This window comes from Paroedura picta, chromosome 5, assembly GCF_049243985.1.
Source record: "Paroedura picta isolate Pp20150507F chromosome 5, Ppicta_v3.0, whole genome shotgun sequence".
NCBI lineage: Eukaryota > Metazoa > Chordata > Lepidosauria > Squamata > Gekkonidae > Paroedura > Paroedura picta.
In genome coordinates this window covers 128,963,285-128,979,674 of record NC_135373.1, presented here as the reverse complement: position 1 = coordinate 128,979,674, position 16,390 = coordinate 128,963,285, and the positions used below count along the sequence as shown (strand labels likewise).

Here is a 16,390-nt window from a genome sequence, read left to right as displayed (position 1 = left end):
TGGCTCGATAGGAGAACATGTGAAAGGGACTTGGGAGTTCCGGTGGACAAGAAGTTGAATCTGAGTCACCAGCGCGAAACGGCAGCTAAGAAGGCCAATGCGATATGAGGCTGGGCTGCTAGGAGCGTAGAATCTAGAGCAGGGGCGGTATAAAACGAGTATCGTGTCCAGATCACGGGAGGTGATGGTACCGCTTTACTCTGCTCTGGTTCGGCCTCACTTGGAGTCCTGTGTTCAGTTTTGGGCACCCCAGTTGAAGAGGGATGTTGACAAACTGGAGCGTGTCCAGAGAGGGGGCAACAAATGTGCTGAGGGGTTTGGAGATCAAGACGTAGGAGGAAAGGTTGAGGGAGCTTGGTCTGTTTAGCCCGGAGAGAAGGCGACTAAGAGGTGATATGATAACCATCTTCAAATACTTGGCAAGGCGACTGTCATACAGAAGATGGAGCACAGTTATGCTCTCTTGCCCCAGAGGGTCAGACTAGAATGAATGGGATGAAATTAATTCAAAAGAAATTCCGTCTAAATATCCAGAAGAAGTTCCAGACAGTTAGAGCGGTTCCTCAGTGGAACAGGCTTCCTTGGGAGGTGGTAGGTTCTCCTTCCTTAGAAGTTTTAAGCAGAGGCTAGAGAGCCATCTGGCAGAAATGCTGATTCTGTGAACTTAGGGAGATTGTGAGTGTGTGAGTGGAAGGTATTGTGTGTCTATGATTGTCTCTTGTGGCCCTTTCTTGCATGCCCAGGGAAATGCCGATTGCCACTTTGAGGTCAGGAGGCAAATTTCTCCAGGCCAGACTGACCAGGGATTCTGGGTTTTTTTGGGGGGGGGGGCATCATCTGGGCTTGGAACTGGGGTCATTGTGGGTGGGCAGGTAATTGTAAATTTCCTGCATTCTGCAGGGTGTTGAACTGGATGACCCTGGAGGTCCCTTCCAACTCCTATGATTCTGAATTCGAATGCCACTCTACCCTGCATTGGTTAGCCCTAATTTGGACTATTATGTCTGGTTCTGGACGCCACAGTTCAAGAAGGATATTGGCAAGCTGCAAAATGTTCAGAGAAAGGTGACCAGGATGGTTGAGGTGAGGCTGAGAGAGTTGGGTACCTGCAGCTCAGAGAAGAGGGCGGCCAGGGGTGACCTGATAGCTGTAAAAGGGAGGCACCTTGAAGAGGGGGCCGGCTTGTTTCCTGCAGATTTAGAGACACAGGCTAGAAGCCCCGGGGTCAGATGACGGGAAAGGAGGTTCCACTTGTAGATGGGATCTGCTTTGTCTCCTTCAGTGGAAGTTCTTAGGGGGTGATTGGACAAGCTGCGGCCAGGAGGGTACGGGGGGGGGGGCTGGTCTGGGTGGCCCTCAGCGGTCTCTTCCAGCTCTTTGTGATTCTGAGGTCTTGGGGAGAAGCAACCGACACTGCAGGGCTGCAGACGGGATTCTCGGAGGGGGAGGGGGAGGGGGAACTGGCTGGACAGCCGCGCCCACAGAGTGCTTGTCAGGGGTGTTTCATCGGAGTGGAGGGAGGTGAGCCGTGGAGCACCACAGGGGCCGGTACTAGGTCCGGTGCTTTTCGAAATTTTTGTCAGTGATCTGGATGTGGGGGTGGGGCAGTGGTTCTCAACCTGGGGGTCGGGACCCCTTGGCCGGAGGGGGGCTGCCCCTGTTGCAGCTCCTGCTGCAGGCACCTGCACTCGGCCGCCGGCGTCTCCCGCAGCCCCTCCAGCACGGTGCAGTCTCCCACCAGTCTCCCTCCAGGGAGTCTCCCTCCAGGGGGCGGCACAGGACAACAGGCAGAACGGAACGGAGAAACCCCAAGAAAAACCCAATTAGTACACAATTGTGAATTCCGGTTTAATTTCTGCATACTTTTATGGCTGGGGGTCACCACAACATGAGGAATTGTATTAAAGGGTCGCGGCATTAGGAAAGTTGAGAACCACTCGGTATGGGAACTCCCCATTGAATTTGCAGGTGAAACCAAATGGGGAGGAGTAGTGAATGCCCCAGCAGACGAGGCAGAGTTCAGTGAAATCTGAACATGCTGGGAAAGTGGGCAGGTGAGAACCAGATGCAATTCAGTAAGGAGAAGTTCTACATCTGGGGCACAAAAATGGGGAACATGCCCACTGGATGGGAGAGGCACTTCTGGGTAGCAGTGGGTGTGAACGAGACCTTGGGGTACGTGTGGACTGCACGTTGAATATTAGCAGACAATGTGATGCGGAGGTAAAGAAGGCGAATGCAGTCTGGGGCTGTCTCAGCAGAGGCATCACATCGAAATCACAAGAGGGCAGAGTCCCTGTGCTGTATCCTGCATTGGTCAGACCCCACCTGGTGCACGGTGTGCAGTTCTGGAGGCCTCACTTCAAAAGGGACATGGACAAAATGGAGAGGGGGCAACAGGGAGGATCCGGGGACCAAGCCCTAGGAGGAAAGACTGAGGGGGAATGTTCAGCCTGGAGAAGAGAAGGTTGAGAGGGGACAGGAGGGCTCTCTTTAAGTATGTGAAAGGCTGTCACTTGGAGGAGGGCAGGGATAGGTTCCTCTTTGCAGCAGAGGATGGGACCTGCAGTAATGGGTTTAAACTACTTGTAGATCAGGACTGGCTGGATATCAAGGATTTTTTTTTCACATTCAGAGTAGTCCAGCAGTGGAATGGGCTGCCTAAAGAGGTGGGGAGCTCCCCCTCAGTGGTAGTCTTCAAGCAGCAGCTGGACAGAGACTTATCCTGAATGTTTGAGGCTGATCCCGCATTAAGTGGGGGGGGGGGACTAGATGGCCTGCATGGTCCCTTCCCACTCTAGGATTCTAGGAGTCTGGTTCAGCCGTGGAGTGGGCTGCCTAAGGAGGTGGGGAGCTCCCCCTCACAGGCCGTCTTCAAGCAGCGGCTGGACAGATCCTTCTCCTGGATGCTTGAGGCTGACCCTGCACTGAGAAGGGGGCTGGACTAGAAGGCCTTCATGGCCCCTTCCCACGCTAGGATTCTATGAGTCTAGTTCAGCCGTGGACTAGGCTGCCTAAAGAGGTGGGGAGCTCCCCCTCACTGGCTGATGGGACAGGGCTTGTCTCTCGACTGTCCTAGCTGGGTTAAGAAGAAGAAGAAAGAAGAGCTGGTTCTTATATGCCACTTTTCCCTACCCGAAGGAGGCTCAAAGTGGCTTACATTCGCCTTCCCATCCCTCTCCCCACAACTGTCAACCTGTGGGGTGGGTGAGGCTGAGAGAGCCCTGATATCACTGCCCGGTCAGAACAGTTTTATCAGTGCCGTGGCGAGCCCAAGGTCACCCAGCTGGCTGCATGTGGGGGAGTGCAGAATCGAACCCGGCGTGCCAGATTAGAAGTCCGCACTCCTAACCACTACACCAAACTGGCTCTCCTCTGCTAACATCCAACTGTGTGTTTGTGTGTGTGTTTGTGTGTGTGAGAGAGAGAGAGGTCACAGGGACATAGAAAGGGCCCTGCTGGATCAAACCAGTGAGGGTCCATCCATCCAGCCTCGCGTCTCACCCAGGGGCCAGCCAGTTCCTCTGAAAGGTCGAGAACAGGGCAGAGAGGCCGAGGCCTTCCCCAATGCTACCTCTGGCTCTCGGATTTGGAGATTTACCAGTATTTAAAAGGCTGCCATACAGTGGATGGAGCAGAATTGTTCTTTCTTGCCCCAGCGGGACAGACCAGAAAGAATGGGATGAAATGAATTCAAAAGAAATTCTATCTAAACATCCGGAAGAAGTTCCTGACAGTTCATAGAATCATAGAATCATAGAATCATAGAGTTGGAAGGGGCCATACAGGCCATCTAGTCCAACCCCCTGCTCAATGCAGGATTAGCCCTAAGCATCCTAAAGCATTCAAGAAAAGTGTGTATCCAACCTTTGCTTGAAGACTTCCAGTGAGGGGGAGCTCACCACCTCCTTAGGCAGTCTATTCCACTGCTGAACTACTCTGAGAGCGGTTCCTCAGTGGAACAGGCTTCCTCGGGAGGTGGTGGGTTCTCCGTCTTTGGAGATATTTAAACAGAGGCTGGATGGCCATCTGATGGAGAGACTGATTCTGTGAAGGCTCAAGGGGGTGGCAGGTGACGGGATGAGTGAGAGGGTTGTGAGTGTCCTGCATAGTGCAGGGGGTTGGACTAGATGACCCATGAGGTCCCTTCCAACTCTATGATTCTAGGATTCTATGACCACCGAGTGTGGAGGTTCCCCTCAGTCACCATGGCTAGGAGCCACTAGCAGAACTCTTCCTCCTCCATGGGTCTACCCAGTCCCTTTTTGCAGCCTTCTGTTCCTGTGGCCATGCCTGCATCCTCTGGCTGTAAAGCCCACATTGCCCCCACGGTGTGTCCCGGCCGAGATGGTGGAGCTGAGTGCTGTTGGGGAGGCTGCCCACTGGCAGGCAGAAGGAAGGCCAGGCTCTCTTGGCGAGGGGAACGAGGGGGCAACCCCCCTCCCTCCCTCCCTTTGATTCCGGTTTCTTAAAATGCACCTCTCCCCCCTTTTGCTGACGTTCTTGCCCAAGGACAGCAGCACCAAAGGCCATCAGTGACCACCCAGTCTGACTCCAGCCAATCCAAGGTGGCAGAGACACACTTCGGACGGTCATGGGCCCAAGAGGAGTTTCCCGGGCCTGGGCCTGGGCCGAGGGCTCCATGGAGCGGGGCTGCCTTGCTGCCTGCTCTGGGGCAGGGGTCTCTGGTGCCCCTCTGGGCCTGGTCGGTTCATGTGGCTGCCTCCATCGGAGATGTGGAGGAGGTTCCCGTTGGTGCGCAGGTGCCAGGAGCAGAGCATGGGGCCTGCCTCTTCCTCTTGGCCGAGCTCTTCTCCTCTTCCCTGCAGGGGCCAGGAACAGGAGTGTGTCCCAGTGAGGGGGTACAAGGAAGTCTGCTTTGTTGGTGGGGGAGCCAGGAGAGAGATGGGGCTTGCAATCTGGTTCCCAGGGGAGAAGAGTCCCCTTTGCCCAGGAGCACCTCTAAAAGCACTTAACTTGGTCAGGCCTCCTGCCCACTGTCCCTACAAGCCAGGAAGGGGGGTAGGTTGCCTGGACTCTTCTCGGACACCCTTCAGCCACCCTGGGCCTGGTGCATTGGGGAGAGCGCTGGGCGGGGGTCTGGGAGGTTCCGGCGGAATCCCCCCCTCATCCCAGGGAAGCAGGTGGGGTCACCTGGGGCCAGGTCATAGAACCCTAGGAAGGGACCTCCAGGGCCACCTAGTCCAACCCCTGGCACACTGCAGGAAGCTCACAGCCCACAGGAATCCCAAAGGGCCATTGGCCCTTCCCTGGGCCTGCAAGAGCCAAGCGTGGAAGGACACAGTCCCTTCTACCCACCCGCTCCCAATCTTGCCTAAGTTCCCGGAATCAGCCTTTCCATCTAGACTCGACTTATAAGCCTCCAAAGAGCAAATGGGGGAGGGGAAGACATGTGAGCTCATTTGGGTCTCCCCACTGGAGAAGAAAGGGCAGGAAATAAAGAAAGGAAACTGTCGGCTGCCATGAGGCAAAGGCCCTTTCCAGGGCCCCATGTGCCTCCCCTCCGGGGGGCCTGCCTTCTGCTCTCCCCCCCCCCCAAATGTCACCCTGTGGAGTGAAGTCGTGGCCCCTGAAAAAGTGGCCCTGGAGGTTCCCCCTGCAGGGGCCACTGCCTGGCCTGGGGAGGGAGGTGTCCGCTCAGCACTGGATCTGAAGGATCCGCTCCCCCCTCGCTGGCTCTCTTACGTAATCACTTAGCCACAGTCGAGCAGCTCTCGGCCTGGGCCCGGCCCTGCTGCTGCTGCTGTTGGTGCTGCTGCCACCGCTGCCTTTCTCTCCTGGAGCCGGCCTTGCTGGCACCCCTCGAAGTGAGAGGAGGGGGCGCTGGCGTAGCTCTTGGGCCACCTTTGGGTGTCTTGGGGATTCCCGGCCTCTTCCTGGCACCCGGTGGGCAGCCAGTCTGTGGCGCTTCACCATGACTTGCCTGGCACGTGACCTTCCTGGGGAGCTTTCCCACGACGCCTTGTGAGCATCCGTGGGTCAGCTGCCCCTGGGCTCCCCTCGCGGGGCGAGCCTTCCACCAGGCAGACCTGTGAAGGGCCCTGCAGTCTGCCGTCCTCTCCAGCTCAGTGACCCACAGGGCAGAGGGGCCGAGGCCTTCCCCTGATCTGGGATTCAGAAGGTCTCATGCCTCCCGATCTGGAGGTCTCCCTTCAGTCACCAGGGCTACTTCCCTCCGATGGACCTCTCCTGCGTCAGTCTCTCTCGCCCCCTTTGACAGCTGTTCATTCCTGTGGCCAACCCAGCATCCTCCGGCCAGGAGTCCCACATTTTAATTGCTCTCTGTGTCAAGGACTCTTTCCTTTTGTCTGACCTGAGGCTGCTGCTGCCGCCGCCTATCCGCCTCCTTGGATGCCCTCTGGGATAGGGAGAACGGCTCTCTTGGCTCCTTCACGTCCTCTGCCCCCCCCCCACGTCTCTTTTGTGAATTGAAAAGTCCCTGCCTGAGCGCCTTCACCTTGCTCTCCGGGTCACCCTCCTCTGCCCTCTGATGGCTTCAGGGGGGCTGCCAGTAGCCTGCTCCCCCCCCCAGCCTCCTGGCCTTAGGCAGAGGCTCTCTCTGGGGGGGGGGGGGGAGGAAAGGCACAACCCCAAGCCCGCGCTTGCATCCTCTCGCTTGCAAAACATTGTCTCCGGCAGCTGACTCACCCCGCCAGGTGAAGCTGCAAGCAGGTCTATGACTAACTCAGCCCGGCAGGCTTGGGGGCGGCTGGGGGGGGGGGGGACGACTGGTGCCCTTTACGGCACTGGAACCCGGAGCTGCTGCACACCCGCCTGAACTTGTCAGGGCCGATGCTTTGCCGAGTGGCAAAATGCAGCAACCAGAGACCCACCACGGCTGTGCTTGGAGAGCAGATTGATCTCATCTGAGCGGCACCGGAAGGAGCCCCACGGCTTGAGGAGGGGCAGGAGCTGCTGGTCACCTGGTCCCACTGGGAGAGCTGAGCGTGGCCGTGACAGGCAGACTTAAACAGGGACACCTCCGGGTCGTCGCCTGCCCCCCCCCCCCCCCGGCAGCCTGGTCATGGACGGATCTCAGTGGACACTCCGCTGGTCTGACTCGAAGGGGAGTCCGACCAGCAGAGAAGGCTATGGCCAGCCACCTCTGTGATCTCTCCAAGGGCCCGGCTGCTGCCCCCATGAGTCGGCTGGGACTGAGCGGCAGCTGACACACACATGCCCACATGCAGACAAGGCTCCTTCGTTTCCTCCCTGGACCCAAGCATGGACCTGTGCCCGTTCCTGCTTCCTGGTCTGGGCAGGTGGGCATGCCTTCCGTTCTGCAGGCCACTGGCTGATTGGGCGCAGGTGCCAGGTTCCTGTTCAGCCCAGCCCCTGATCTCCTCTTGCAGAGCCACTGGCTTTAAAATCTCTGCTCCTCAGCCAAGCAAGGCCACAAGATTGCAGCCTGAAGTTCACCGTGACATTCAGGCCTTGGACTAGTCACTGCCATAGAATCATAGAATTATTAGCGTTGTTCTCCCAGAGCTCTCTCAGCTGTGCCTATCTCACAGGTGGTCTGTTGTGGGGAGAGGAAGGGAAGGAGATTGAGAGCTGCTTTGAGGCTCCTTTGGCAAGTGAACAGTGGGGTATGAAACCTAGCTCCGCTCTTCTTCTTCTTCTTCTTCTTCCATCTAATGCTCCTTTCCTGCCCTGCGGCTTCTGGGCCTCTGCTGAGGGAGGCGCTGTCACCCTAGCTCCTGCCCACTGGACCATTGCAGGGAGGCCTCCGTCCCCTTGCAGAAGGCAGGCACTGTGGTGGCCACCAGCTCCGTGGCCCACGTGGGCTCCTAGGGATGCTGCGGTGAATTAAAGCACCGGAGCCCTGGGAGAGGCCGGGAGGCCCCAAGAGGGCCCTGCTAGCTCTGCTGGAGTGCCGGGGGGGGGGGGGCGGCCTCTTCCCCCGAGGCATATCGACTTTCCTGGGTCATGGGGCAGAGACTCCAAGGGCCACCGGTTGAAGCTTGTATGGCAGAGTGGGTGGGGTGGGGACATAGTGCACCGTTGGTGCTGCGGTTGTGGGGGAAGGGCTGTCGAGCCCCAGCCAGCCCTTTGGGGGCTTTCAAGGCACAAGGCAAGCAGAGGTGGGCTTGCTTTGTCCTTTCTTCTCTCTGGAATTCTGTGGGGGCCCCCCACCCCCCACCTGCAGGTTGAGCAGGGCTGGCCTCTCCCGGGCCTCCCCGGGCAGGAGGGCCCCCAGAAGGTCCCAGAGGAGGTCGACACAAGGAAGCCTCCCACCAGAACTGTCACCCCAGGGTGGAAAGAGAGAGGTTCTGCCAACGCCTGGGGCGGGGGTGTTCCAGCAAGTCACTTGGCCGTAGGTTCTGCTGGCGGGCGGGCGGGCGGGTCATGTGGTGGCAGCCATGCCCAGGGGAGACCCGCCCCGGCTGCTGGCGGGTGAATGGAGCCGTTTGCTGATCCTGACAGCTTGAATGAAAAGGTTGTTCTCCCGAGTTGGGCACCATGGCAACCCCACGGCTGGGCTCCAGAGCGGGTCTGTGGGTGTGTGTGTAGGGGGGGGGGCAGCACAGGAAGAAGGCCTTTTGACTCCCAGGCACCCACTGACCCTCTTGTCAGGGGGCTCCGAGGCCCCGGGAGTTGGGGGACAAGCTACTTCTACTTGGTCCCCCAGCCCCAGCTCATCTCCCTCCTCCTCAGCTGCATGGGGGGAGGGGGGGTAGAGGGCCAAGGCCAGGCCTGCCCCTCTGCCAGACACAGGGTCTGCTGGGAGAAAGCCCCTCCATCCAGCCCGGGAAGGCTCTCCTCCCTGCCCATCTCCACCCCCTGTGGGCACAAATGCCATCTGCCCACCTCCCCCCAGGGAGAGGTGCCTTTCTCCCCTGCTACACACTCCGTCTTTGGAGACGGCGCCAGAGTCCTCCGGTTGTCTTGAGCATGAGGGGACCAGAGGCACGCCTCTGCTGGCCAGCGCTGGCCTCCCTCTGACCGTGGGCCAGACAGGCGCTTGGCCTCACCTTAGCCGGGCTGCTCCCCCCGGCCCTCTTGGGGCTCTGAATGGGCACAAGCAGAGCGGATGGGAGGTGGATGAGGCAGCCCTCAGGAAGCCCATCTAGGGTGGGCAAGGTCAAGGGGGAGAAAGGAATGGGCCCAAGGGCACCCAGCAGCTTCTTGGGCAAGGTGAGGATTTGAACCCGAGTCCGACAGTAGCTGCCCCACGGGAACAGACCTCCCTTTGCCCTCCTCTAACTGCTCTGAGATGCCTTTGCAGCCTGGCAGGGCATCCACTCGACATGGCGAAGGTCCCCGACTCAATTCAGGGTAGCAGCTCCTGCCTCCCCCCTCCCCCCCCCGCCGCCCATAAGATCCTAGCCAGCGCCTCCACTCAGAGGAGACCGGTCCGGCCTTGAAAGGCCGTGGCCGGTGGTGTGGATTAGCAGAAGGCGGCCCCGCGTGTCCATCTGGCACGGGGACGGGAAGGCTCATCTGGTGGGGAGAGAGGCCCAGTGGGCAGAGGGCTAGTCCCGAGTTTTCAAAGAAGCACTTTTTTGGCCTTTCCCTCAGGGGATTTCTCCCGCTGGGAAGAGCAGCGCTTGTACCCGCGAGGCCAGGGCAGCCCAGGGCATGCGTTGTGGATGTGGGCAGCGGGGGACCCGGCAGCGGCTCTGCTTCACACCTCCTTGCTCCCAGCCCCATTCTCTCCTGTCAGGGGAGGCCCGAAGGTGCCAGAGGGCTGGGCAGGAAGAGACCCAGAAGGGGGAGGGGAGCAGCAGCAGAGGATCCTCCAGGGCCGCAGGAATTGCCCCAGGCAGCCGCCCCTCGGGGTGACCCCGGACAGCCCATTCTCAGGGACAAGCACAGGCAGCTGCTCTCCCTCCCTCCCTCCCTCACCCCCCCCAGGGAGTCCCATGCTCTTCCCTCTCCCCCCTGGATCACAGGCTGTTTGGAAACCCCCATCCCACTTGAGCACCCAAGAAATAGCCTCCCTTGGAAGGACTTGCCAGAGGCGGTGGAGGAGGAGGCCAATCGCCTCTGAGACCAGGCCTGGGCCCTCCTTTTGGAGCGGGTCTCTGGGGGCCAGCTCCCCCCAGGCCCTCTAGCAAGAGCTTTCGCAGGTCTCCGTCAGACCCCTGCGCTCGTTCTCACCAGGAAGCCCCCCAAGAAGGTCTGTGGGTGCCAGGGTGGGTGCCACTGGGCATCTGTGGGACTTGGGAGTGCCAGGACAGCCAGTAAGCCGGGGAGGGGAGGAGGGACACTCACTGCCTTGCAGTTCTTGCTTGGCTGGCAGTAGGGAGCAGCTTGGGCCGACTTGATGTGTTTATCCCCAGGCGCTCTTCTCTGTTTTGTCCTTGCAACAACAACCTTGTGGGGTTGGTTATTCTAGCTGGCCCAAGGTCACTTTCCAAGCTTCCATAATAGAGGACGGATTGGCCTCAGGGATTGGCCCAAATGCTCTACCCTCCCTTGGCAGCTGAGATCCACTCCTTGGTTCTCTGGTTAGGAGGCTGCCTTGGGGATGGAGGGTGCCCCTGTGGATGCCCTGCACCCTTCTCCAGGGGAGAACATAGCTCTCTGCAGCTGCAATTTATCCTCACAGCCGCCTTGCAAGGGAGGCTAGGCTGAGAGAGTGTCACTGGGCGAGCTTCCAGATCACAAGGAGGGGTTCAGACCCGCGGGTCTCTCCCAGACACGAGGCTGCCGTGTAGTACCCCCCCCCCCCCGGATCTGGATAGCTCTTTGCTTGACTGGCCTGGAGGACTTGGCTATGGTGGCCCAGCAGCCATTGAAGGCCAGGGCTGCCTCTCTGCTTAGGCCTTGGAAGAGGTCTCCTCTGCGGAGGGGGGAGGGTGCTGTGGCCGGCCTTGTGAAGGGGAGGGGCGAGGCGCCCTCTCTCCAGATGCAGGGAAAGGAGCTCTCTGCCTGCCCCCACCCCACCCCCATCCATGCAGTCAGCGGCTTTATTAATTTTGGCGGCTGACCCAAGAGTCCCCCAGCAAAGTCCCCCAGGTCCACCCCGTGCCTCCCCTTCCTGCCGGCTCCTTTGCTCTGGCCCTGCCTCTTATTGGGGGTGAGGGGAGTGGGTGGCCCTGCACAGGTGTGTTTGGGGACAGGGCACTCTGAGAGAGGCCCCCTCCCCAAAAACCTGGCTTGGGGTTGAGCCACAGCATTTGTTTCCATTTCGGCTCCCAAGGGAGCTGGACCAGGCAGCAGGGCTCCTGTTTTGTGCCCCCCCCCCCCCGAGTTCTCTTGGAGGCTGAGGGTGGGGCCGTTCATCTCCCCCCCCCCTTTTAAAAGAAACTGAGGCTGGCTGGCTTTGGTTCCCCCTCAAACCTGTGTCTGGAGCTATGCACTGCAGCTCTGGCCCACGGAGGGAGAGGCCCCATTGCCCAGGCCCTGGCAGGAAACGGGAGCGGAGGGGGGATGATTATGCCACAGGGGGCAGAGGAGGCAGGGAGACAGCCACCGGCTGACCCCCCTCCGCCCTCCCTCCCTTTGAGTTACCCTGCCTGGGGTGGGCGTGGAGGGCTTTGCGCCAACCGTGTGTGTCCCCAGCGCTCCTCCTTCCCAAGGGCCCACACAAGACACACCCAGGAGGCCCAGAGAAGTGGGCACCCCTCACTGCCTCTTTGCAAGGCAGGCCTCATCAGACCAGACCTCTCCTTGGGTGTCTAGCCTGGGTGGGCAGGAGGGCTCCACTGTGTGGGCCTTCACCAGGAATCAAGGCGGGAGGTCGTATTCGGCAGCCCCCTTTGGGGCCAGAGTCAGACCGCACTGCTTCCGCTTTGCTGCTTCAAGGAGGGAGGGAAGGGGGACAGGGGTGCTCTGCAGGAGTACTGGAGTCTCCCCTGCCGGCTCCAGAGATGCTCCTCCCCCCCCCCCCCCGGCCTACAGCAACCGGCTGCCTGGACAGGCTCTTGGTGCCCTGCCTCCTGCCCATGGAGGGGGGGCCTCATGGGAGCGCCTCCAAGCATCCCTACTTACCCCCCCCCCCGCATACAGTGCACACCTGGTTCCCAAATATCCAGTAGACGAAGCCAGCAGTTGCAGAGGCTCCTCACAGAACCTGCCCCCTCCCTCAAGAGAGTCTCCAGTTTTAATTGCTCTGCAGGCTGGGGGGGAGGGGGGCGGGAGAGGTTTGGGAGAGGTCTGTCCCATCCAGTACGAGGTGAGCAGGGGGCTGTGTCCCCCCCCCCCCCAGAGCTGCACTAGCGATTGATTGGACGCCAGGGGCTCCTTCTGGCCCTGGCCATAGCTGGCTTTAAGCAGGTCAAACCCTCGGGCCCATCCCTTCACCTCTGAGCAGAGACGTGGCATTCCCCTTGCGCCCCACCGCCCCTCTTGGCATCCAGTGTAACCCCCGGAGGGACACTGCATTATTACAAATTTTAACAATATTTATTAAAATACAAAAATACACTTGTCTCAGAGTTACAGTCAGATTATTCTGGCTTTTGGATTCACTGCCTCTTCCCCACCCCCTTTGGGCTGCCCTCCCTTCGGCCAGATCTCCCGTGCTGGGGGGCCAAAATGAGCAACCAAAGTCCAGAAGGGCATTTTAGCAGACCAAGAAGCAGCAGAGAACGCCCACCGCCCCTTCCCCCCCCCCCATTCCTGGTGCCACCTGGCATGCAGAGGGAGGATGCCCCCCCCGTCTCCTGTGGCACTTTGGTGGGCCAAAGCAGCCCACTGTCATGCCCTCCCCCCTTGGGCGAGCCAAAGCCATGCCCCCCCCCCCGCCATATCCTTTCCTCCACCCGCAAGTCAGGAAAGAAAGAACAAAAAGCACAAAATTGTTCTGCGGTTCTACAATCATTGGTCACGCTGGAGCAGCGCTGAAGCCCTCCCTCTGCTCCCTGCCCTCCTGTCCTTGCCGCTGGGGGCACAGAGGGTTAAATGGAACCGCAGGAACGAGCTGCAACGGACAGACCCCGGCCGGTTGGTCGGCTGGTTGGCCTGCCTGCCTGCCTGCCTGCAGAGCAGCTCTGCCTTCTAGGGGTGGGGGGTGGGGGTGGGGAGGGGTCCACATGTTGTCCTGCGAGGCCAGCTCACCCACCCCTCTGCGGGGCCCTGGCACATGGGCAGCCACATTGGGAGGAGGTGGCGCAGATGCGTGCTGGTTTTGCGTGTTTGTGTGTGTGTGTGTGTGTATGCTTGCGTGCCTGTTTGCCACTTAACACATTCCCCCCCCTCTCTTAAAAATGGACTTTTATTGCATTTGTAACATTTTGGCACAGTACAAACCCTTGGTGCGCATTTCTGCAAATAAGATAACGTTGTAGATACGGGGAGACTGTTCCCCGTGGGCTTCGGAAAGGAAATCTCTATAGAAACAAATGTGTTTTTACTGCATCCTAAGTAGTGTCTTCTAAAAAGGACAGACCCCACCCCTCGCGTGAGTCCCTGATTTTGCATCATTCCCCCCCCCCCCCCCCGCCGCTCTTTTTGGCATCTGAACAGGTCGCCTTCTTTCCGCAAGCAACGGAGCGTCTCTGTCCCCTGAGCCTCACCCGAGGAGGAGAGGGGGGGGGGCTGGCCAGGGCTGTGCGCTCTCTCAGACACCTTGGAAAAACGGGATTGTTCCATACCCTTTACATGTCATCTGGTCTTTCCTCTCAGCTCATAGACTTAATAGATAAGCATATACAAGAAAAATTCTCCCCCCCGCCCCCCCACCTCTCTGTACAAAAGTTGATGTCAGCTGCTGAGTTGTGCATTCTATTGCATTTTGTTTAATAACTGGGGGGGAGGGGAGGGGAGGGGGGAGGAGTCATATCTGCGTCTCCTGCACTTTCTCCTTGGGGTGGGTCTGAATTAGATAAGGTTCGGCAATAGTTGTGACCGTGGGGTGCAGGGAGTTCCCCAGGCAGTTTTCGGTCCAGTGGGCCCCGTGGGCCGCTTGGTAAGTGTTGTAGTTAAGGTGGTCATGAATAGCCGGCAGTACAACCGCCCCCTCACCTGAGCCACCCGCGGTCCCCGAAGGGGTGGGCGCCGCCGGTGCTGCTGCGGCCGCCGCGGCCGGAATGTCTTCGTCCACCTGGATAATCTCCACGGTCCGGGCGGCGGTCACGGTGCTCCGCTGCTGGTGCCTCTTGCGGAGTTTGTAAAAGACGACCAACATGGCCGCCGCCAGCAGCGTCACGGCCACGAAGCAGCCGATGATGATCTTGGTGGTCTTCATCACCTCGTCCAGGCTGGTCTGCATCTTGTCGTTGACGTCGGAGGCAGGGTCCGTCCGGGGCGGCTTGGTGGTCCGGATGAGCACGGTGGTGGTGGTGGTGTAGGCCGGCTGGTATCCCGTGGATGTGGTGGGCACCGGCTTGGTGAACTTGGGAAAGACGTCCTCGGGTGAAGTCTCGGTGGTTTCCACCGTGACGGTGGTGAAGAAACTGTAGTTAGAGGTGTTGAGCTCAGCCGTGCTCACGTTGAGGTAGGCCGAGGCGTTGGAATTCCCGGCCACGTTGGTGACCATGCATGTGTACACTCCCGTGTCGGTGAGGAGCACCTGGGAGAAGTTCAAGGTGCCGTCGTTGAGGACCGAGATCCGTGGGTGGTTGGAGGCGTGGCTCAGGACGGTCCCGTTGGGCAGCAGCCAGCGGACGGAGGACATGGAGGGCGTGCGGCACCGGAGCTCGGCCACCCTCCCCTCGGAGATGTTGAGGTCCCGGGGGGCGTCCATGATGAAGGGGGCCGAGCACTGGAAGGCCGTCTGGTCCACCTCCACCAGGAACTTCCCCCGCAGGTGGAGGGGCGCGTGGCAGCGCCCGCAGCAGGTGGAGTTGGTGGGAATGGACTCCCGCAGCCACCAGGAGAGCCACAGAATGTCGCAGTCGCAGCTCCAGGGGTTGTGGTGCAGGTGCAGCTCCACCAGGTACCTCAGCGGGGCAAAGAGATCGTGGGGCAACGAGGTGAGGTTGTTGTGGGCCAGGTTGAGCTCCACCAGGGCCGTGAGGTCGTCGAAGGCGTTGCGCTCGATCAGGCCGACCTGGGAGCTCATGACCCACAGTTTCTTGAGCGACTTGAGGCCGTGGAAGGCTCCGGGCTTGATGGCGGGGAAGTGGTTGCCGGACATCTCCAGCTCCTCCAGGCCCACCAGGGGCGTCAGGTTGGGCATGTCGCGGATGTTGCACATCCCCAGGTTCAGGTACTTGAGGTTGTAGAGGCCCTCGAAGGCCCCCTCGGAGATGTACTTGAGCTTCTTGAGCTCGCCCAGGTCCAGGCGCATGAGGGAGGGGACGCGGTTGAAGGCGTAGGAGGAGATGCTCTCGATGGGGTTGTTGCGGAGCCAGAGCTCGCGCAGCTTGGACAGGTACTCGAAGGCCCCGCTGGGCACCACCGTCAGCCAGTTGTCGAAGAGCTCCAGGGTGTTGAGGCTGGCCAGGCCGTTGAAGGCGCCCACCTCGATCTGCCGGATGGCGTTGCGGCCCAGCTGCAGCACCTCCAGGTGGTGCAGGTGGCGGAAGGTGTCGGCCTGGATGCGCTGGATGCCGTTCTCCATCAGGTTGAGGTGGCGCGTGTTGGAGGGGATGCCCGGGGGCACCTCGGAGAGCCCCCGCCGCGTGCACACCACCTTGCTGAACTGGTTACTGCACGAGCAGACCGAGGGGCAGCTCTGGGGCCCGGCCAGGCCCGCCGCCGCGCACCCCAGCCACGTTTGCACCACGAGGGAGACGAGGGCCAGCGGCAGCGGCGGGGGCAGCACGGGCGGCAGCAGCAGCGGCAGCAGAGGCGCCGGAGGGGTCCAGGCGTGGGGCAGCGTCGCCAGCGGCCCCGGGAGCTTCATTTTGTGCCACGTCCATAATTCACCATGGCGGGGGGGGGGGCGCGGGGACGGGACGAGCCAAGACGGGAGGGGGCTGCCTGCCCAGCGCGGCGGGGGGGGGTGGGGGGGGTGGCCGGCCTCCTCCCGCTCAGCCCCCGCGCTCCATCGGGCGGGCCGGGGGCGGCCAAGCGACTCGACGCCTCCTCCGGCTCCGGCTCCTGCTGCTCGGCGGCGGCGGCGGCGTCCTCCCCCTCCTAAGTGCGCCTCTGCGGCTGGCGGGCGGCGGCGGCGGCGGCGGCGGGGGCCTCGTGGCCGGGCGGCGGGGGCGGCGTGGCGGGCGCGGGCCGGGGGCGTCCTTGGGCCGCGGGCGTCGGCAGCAGCAGCAGCGGCGGCGGCGGCGCGGGCTCCATGGCGGCGGCGGCGGGGCGAGGGGCCGGCGGTGGCGGTGGCGGCGCGGCTCCGTCAAGGGGCGGCCCCGGGGGCGGCGGGCTGCGGCAGCGCCTGGCCCCGGCTGCCTCCCCGCTCAGCGCCTCGCCGGCCCGGCGACTGCGGCAGCGGCAGCGGCGGGCGGGGCTGCGGCGGCACGGGCGGCCCGGGCGGCCGGCCCCATCGCGGGCGTCCGGCTCCTCCGGCGGCGGCGGCGGCGGCTCC

The 16,390-nt window shown here is 61.0% G+C and overlaps 2 protein-coding genes across 2 annotated transcripts in view; one reads left to right on the top strand and one right to left on the bottom strand.

Annotated features, from left to right (window-relative positions):
- Window positions 1-16,390, top strand: part of SND1 (staphylococcal nuclease and tudor domain containing 1) — a 156,995-nt gene that overhangs the window by 120,120 nt on the left and 20,485 nt on the right. The gene's annotated exons all lie outside the window — the stretch shown is intronic.
- LRRC4 (leucine rich repeat containing 4) lies at window positions 12,975-16,005 on the bottom strand. The gene has a single exon (XM_077340607.1). It carries the CDS (start codon window positions 15,758-15,760, stop codon window positions 13,748-13,750), a length of 2,013 nt encoding a protein of 670 aa, XP_077196722.1. The 5' UTR covers window positions 15,761-16,005; the 3' UTR covers window positions 12,975-13,747.

What these genes read in the sequence shown, in the direction of transcription:
- LRRC4 (XM_077340607.1), bottom strand. Translation starts at nt 15,760, where the DNA reads ATGAAGCTCCCGGGGCCGCTGGCGACGCTGCCCCACGCCTGGACCCCT.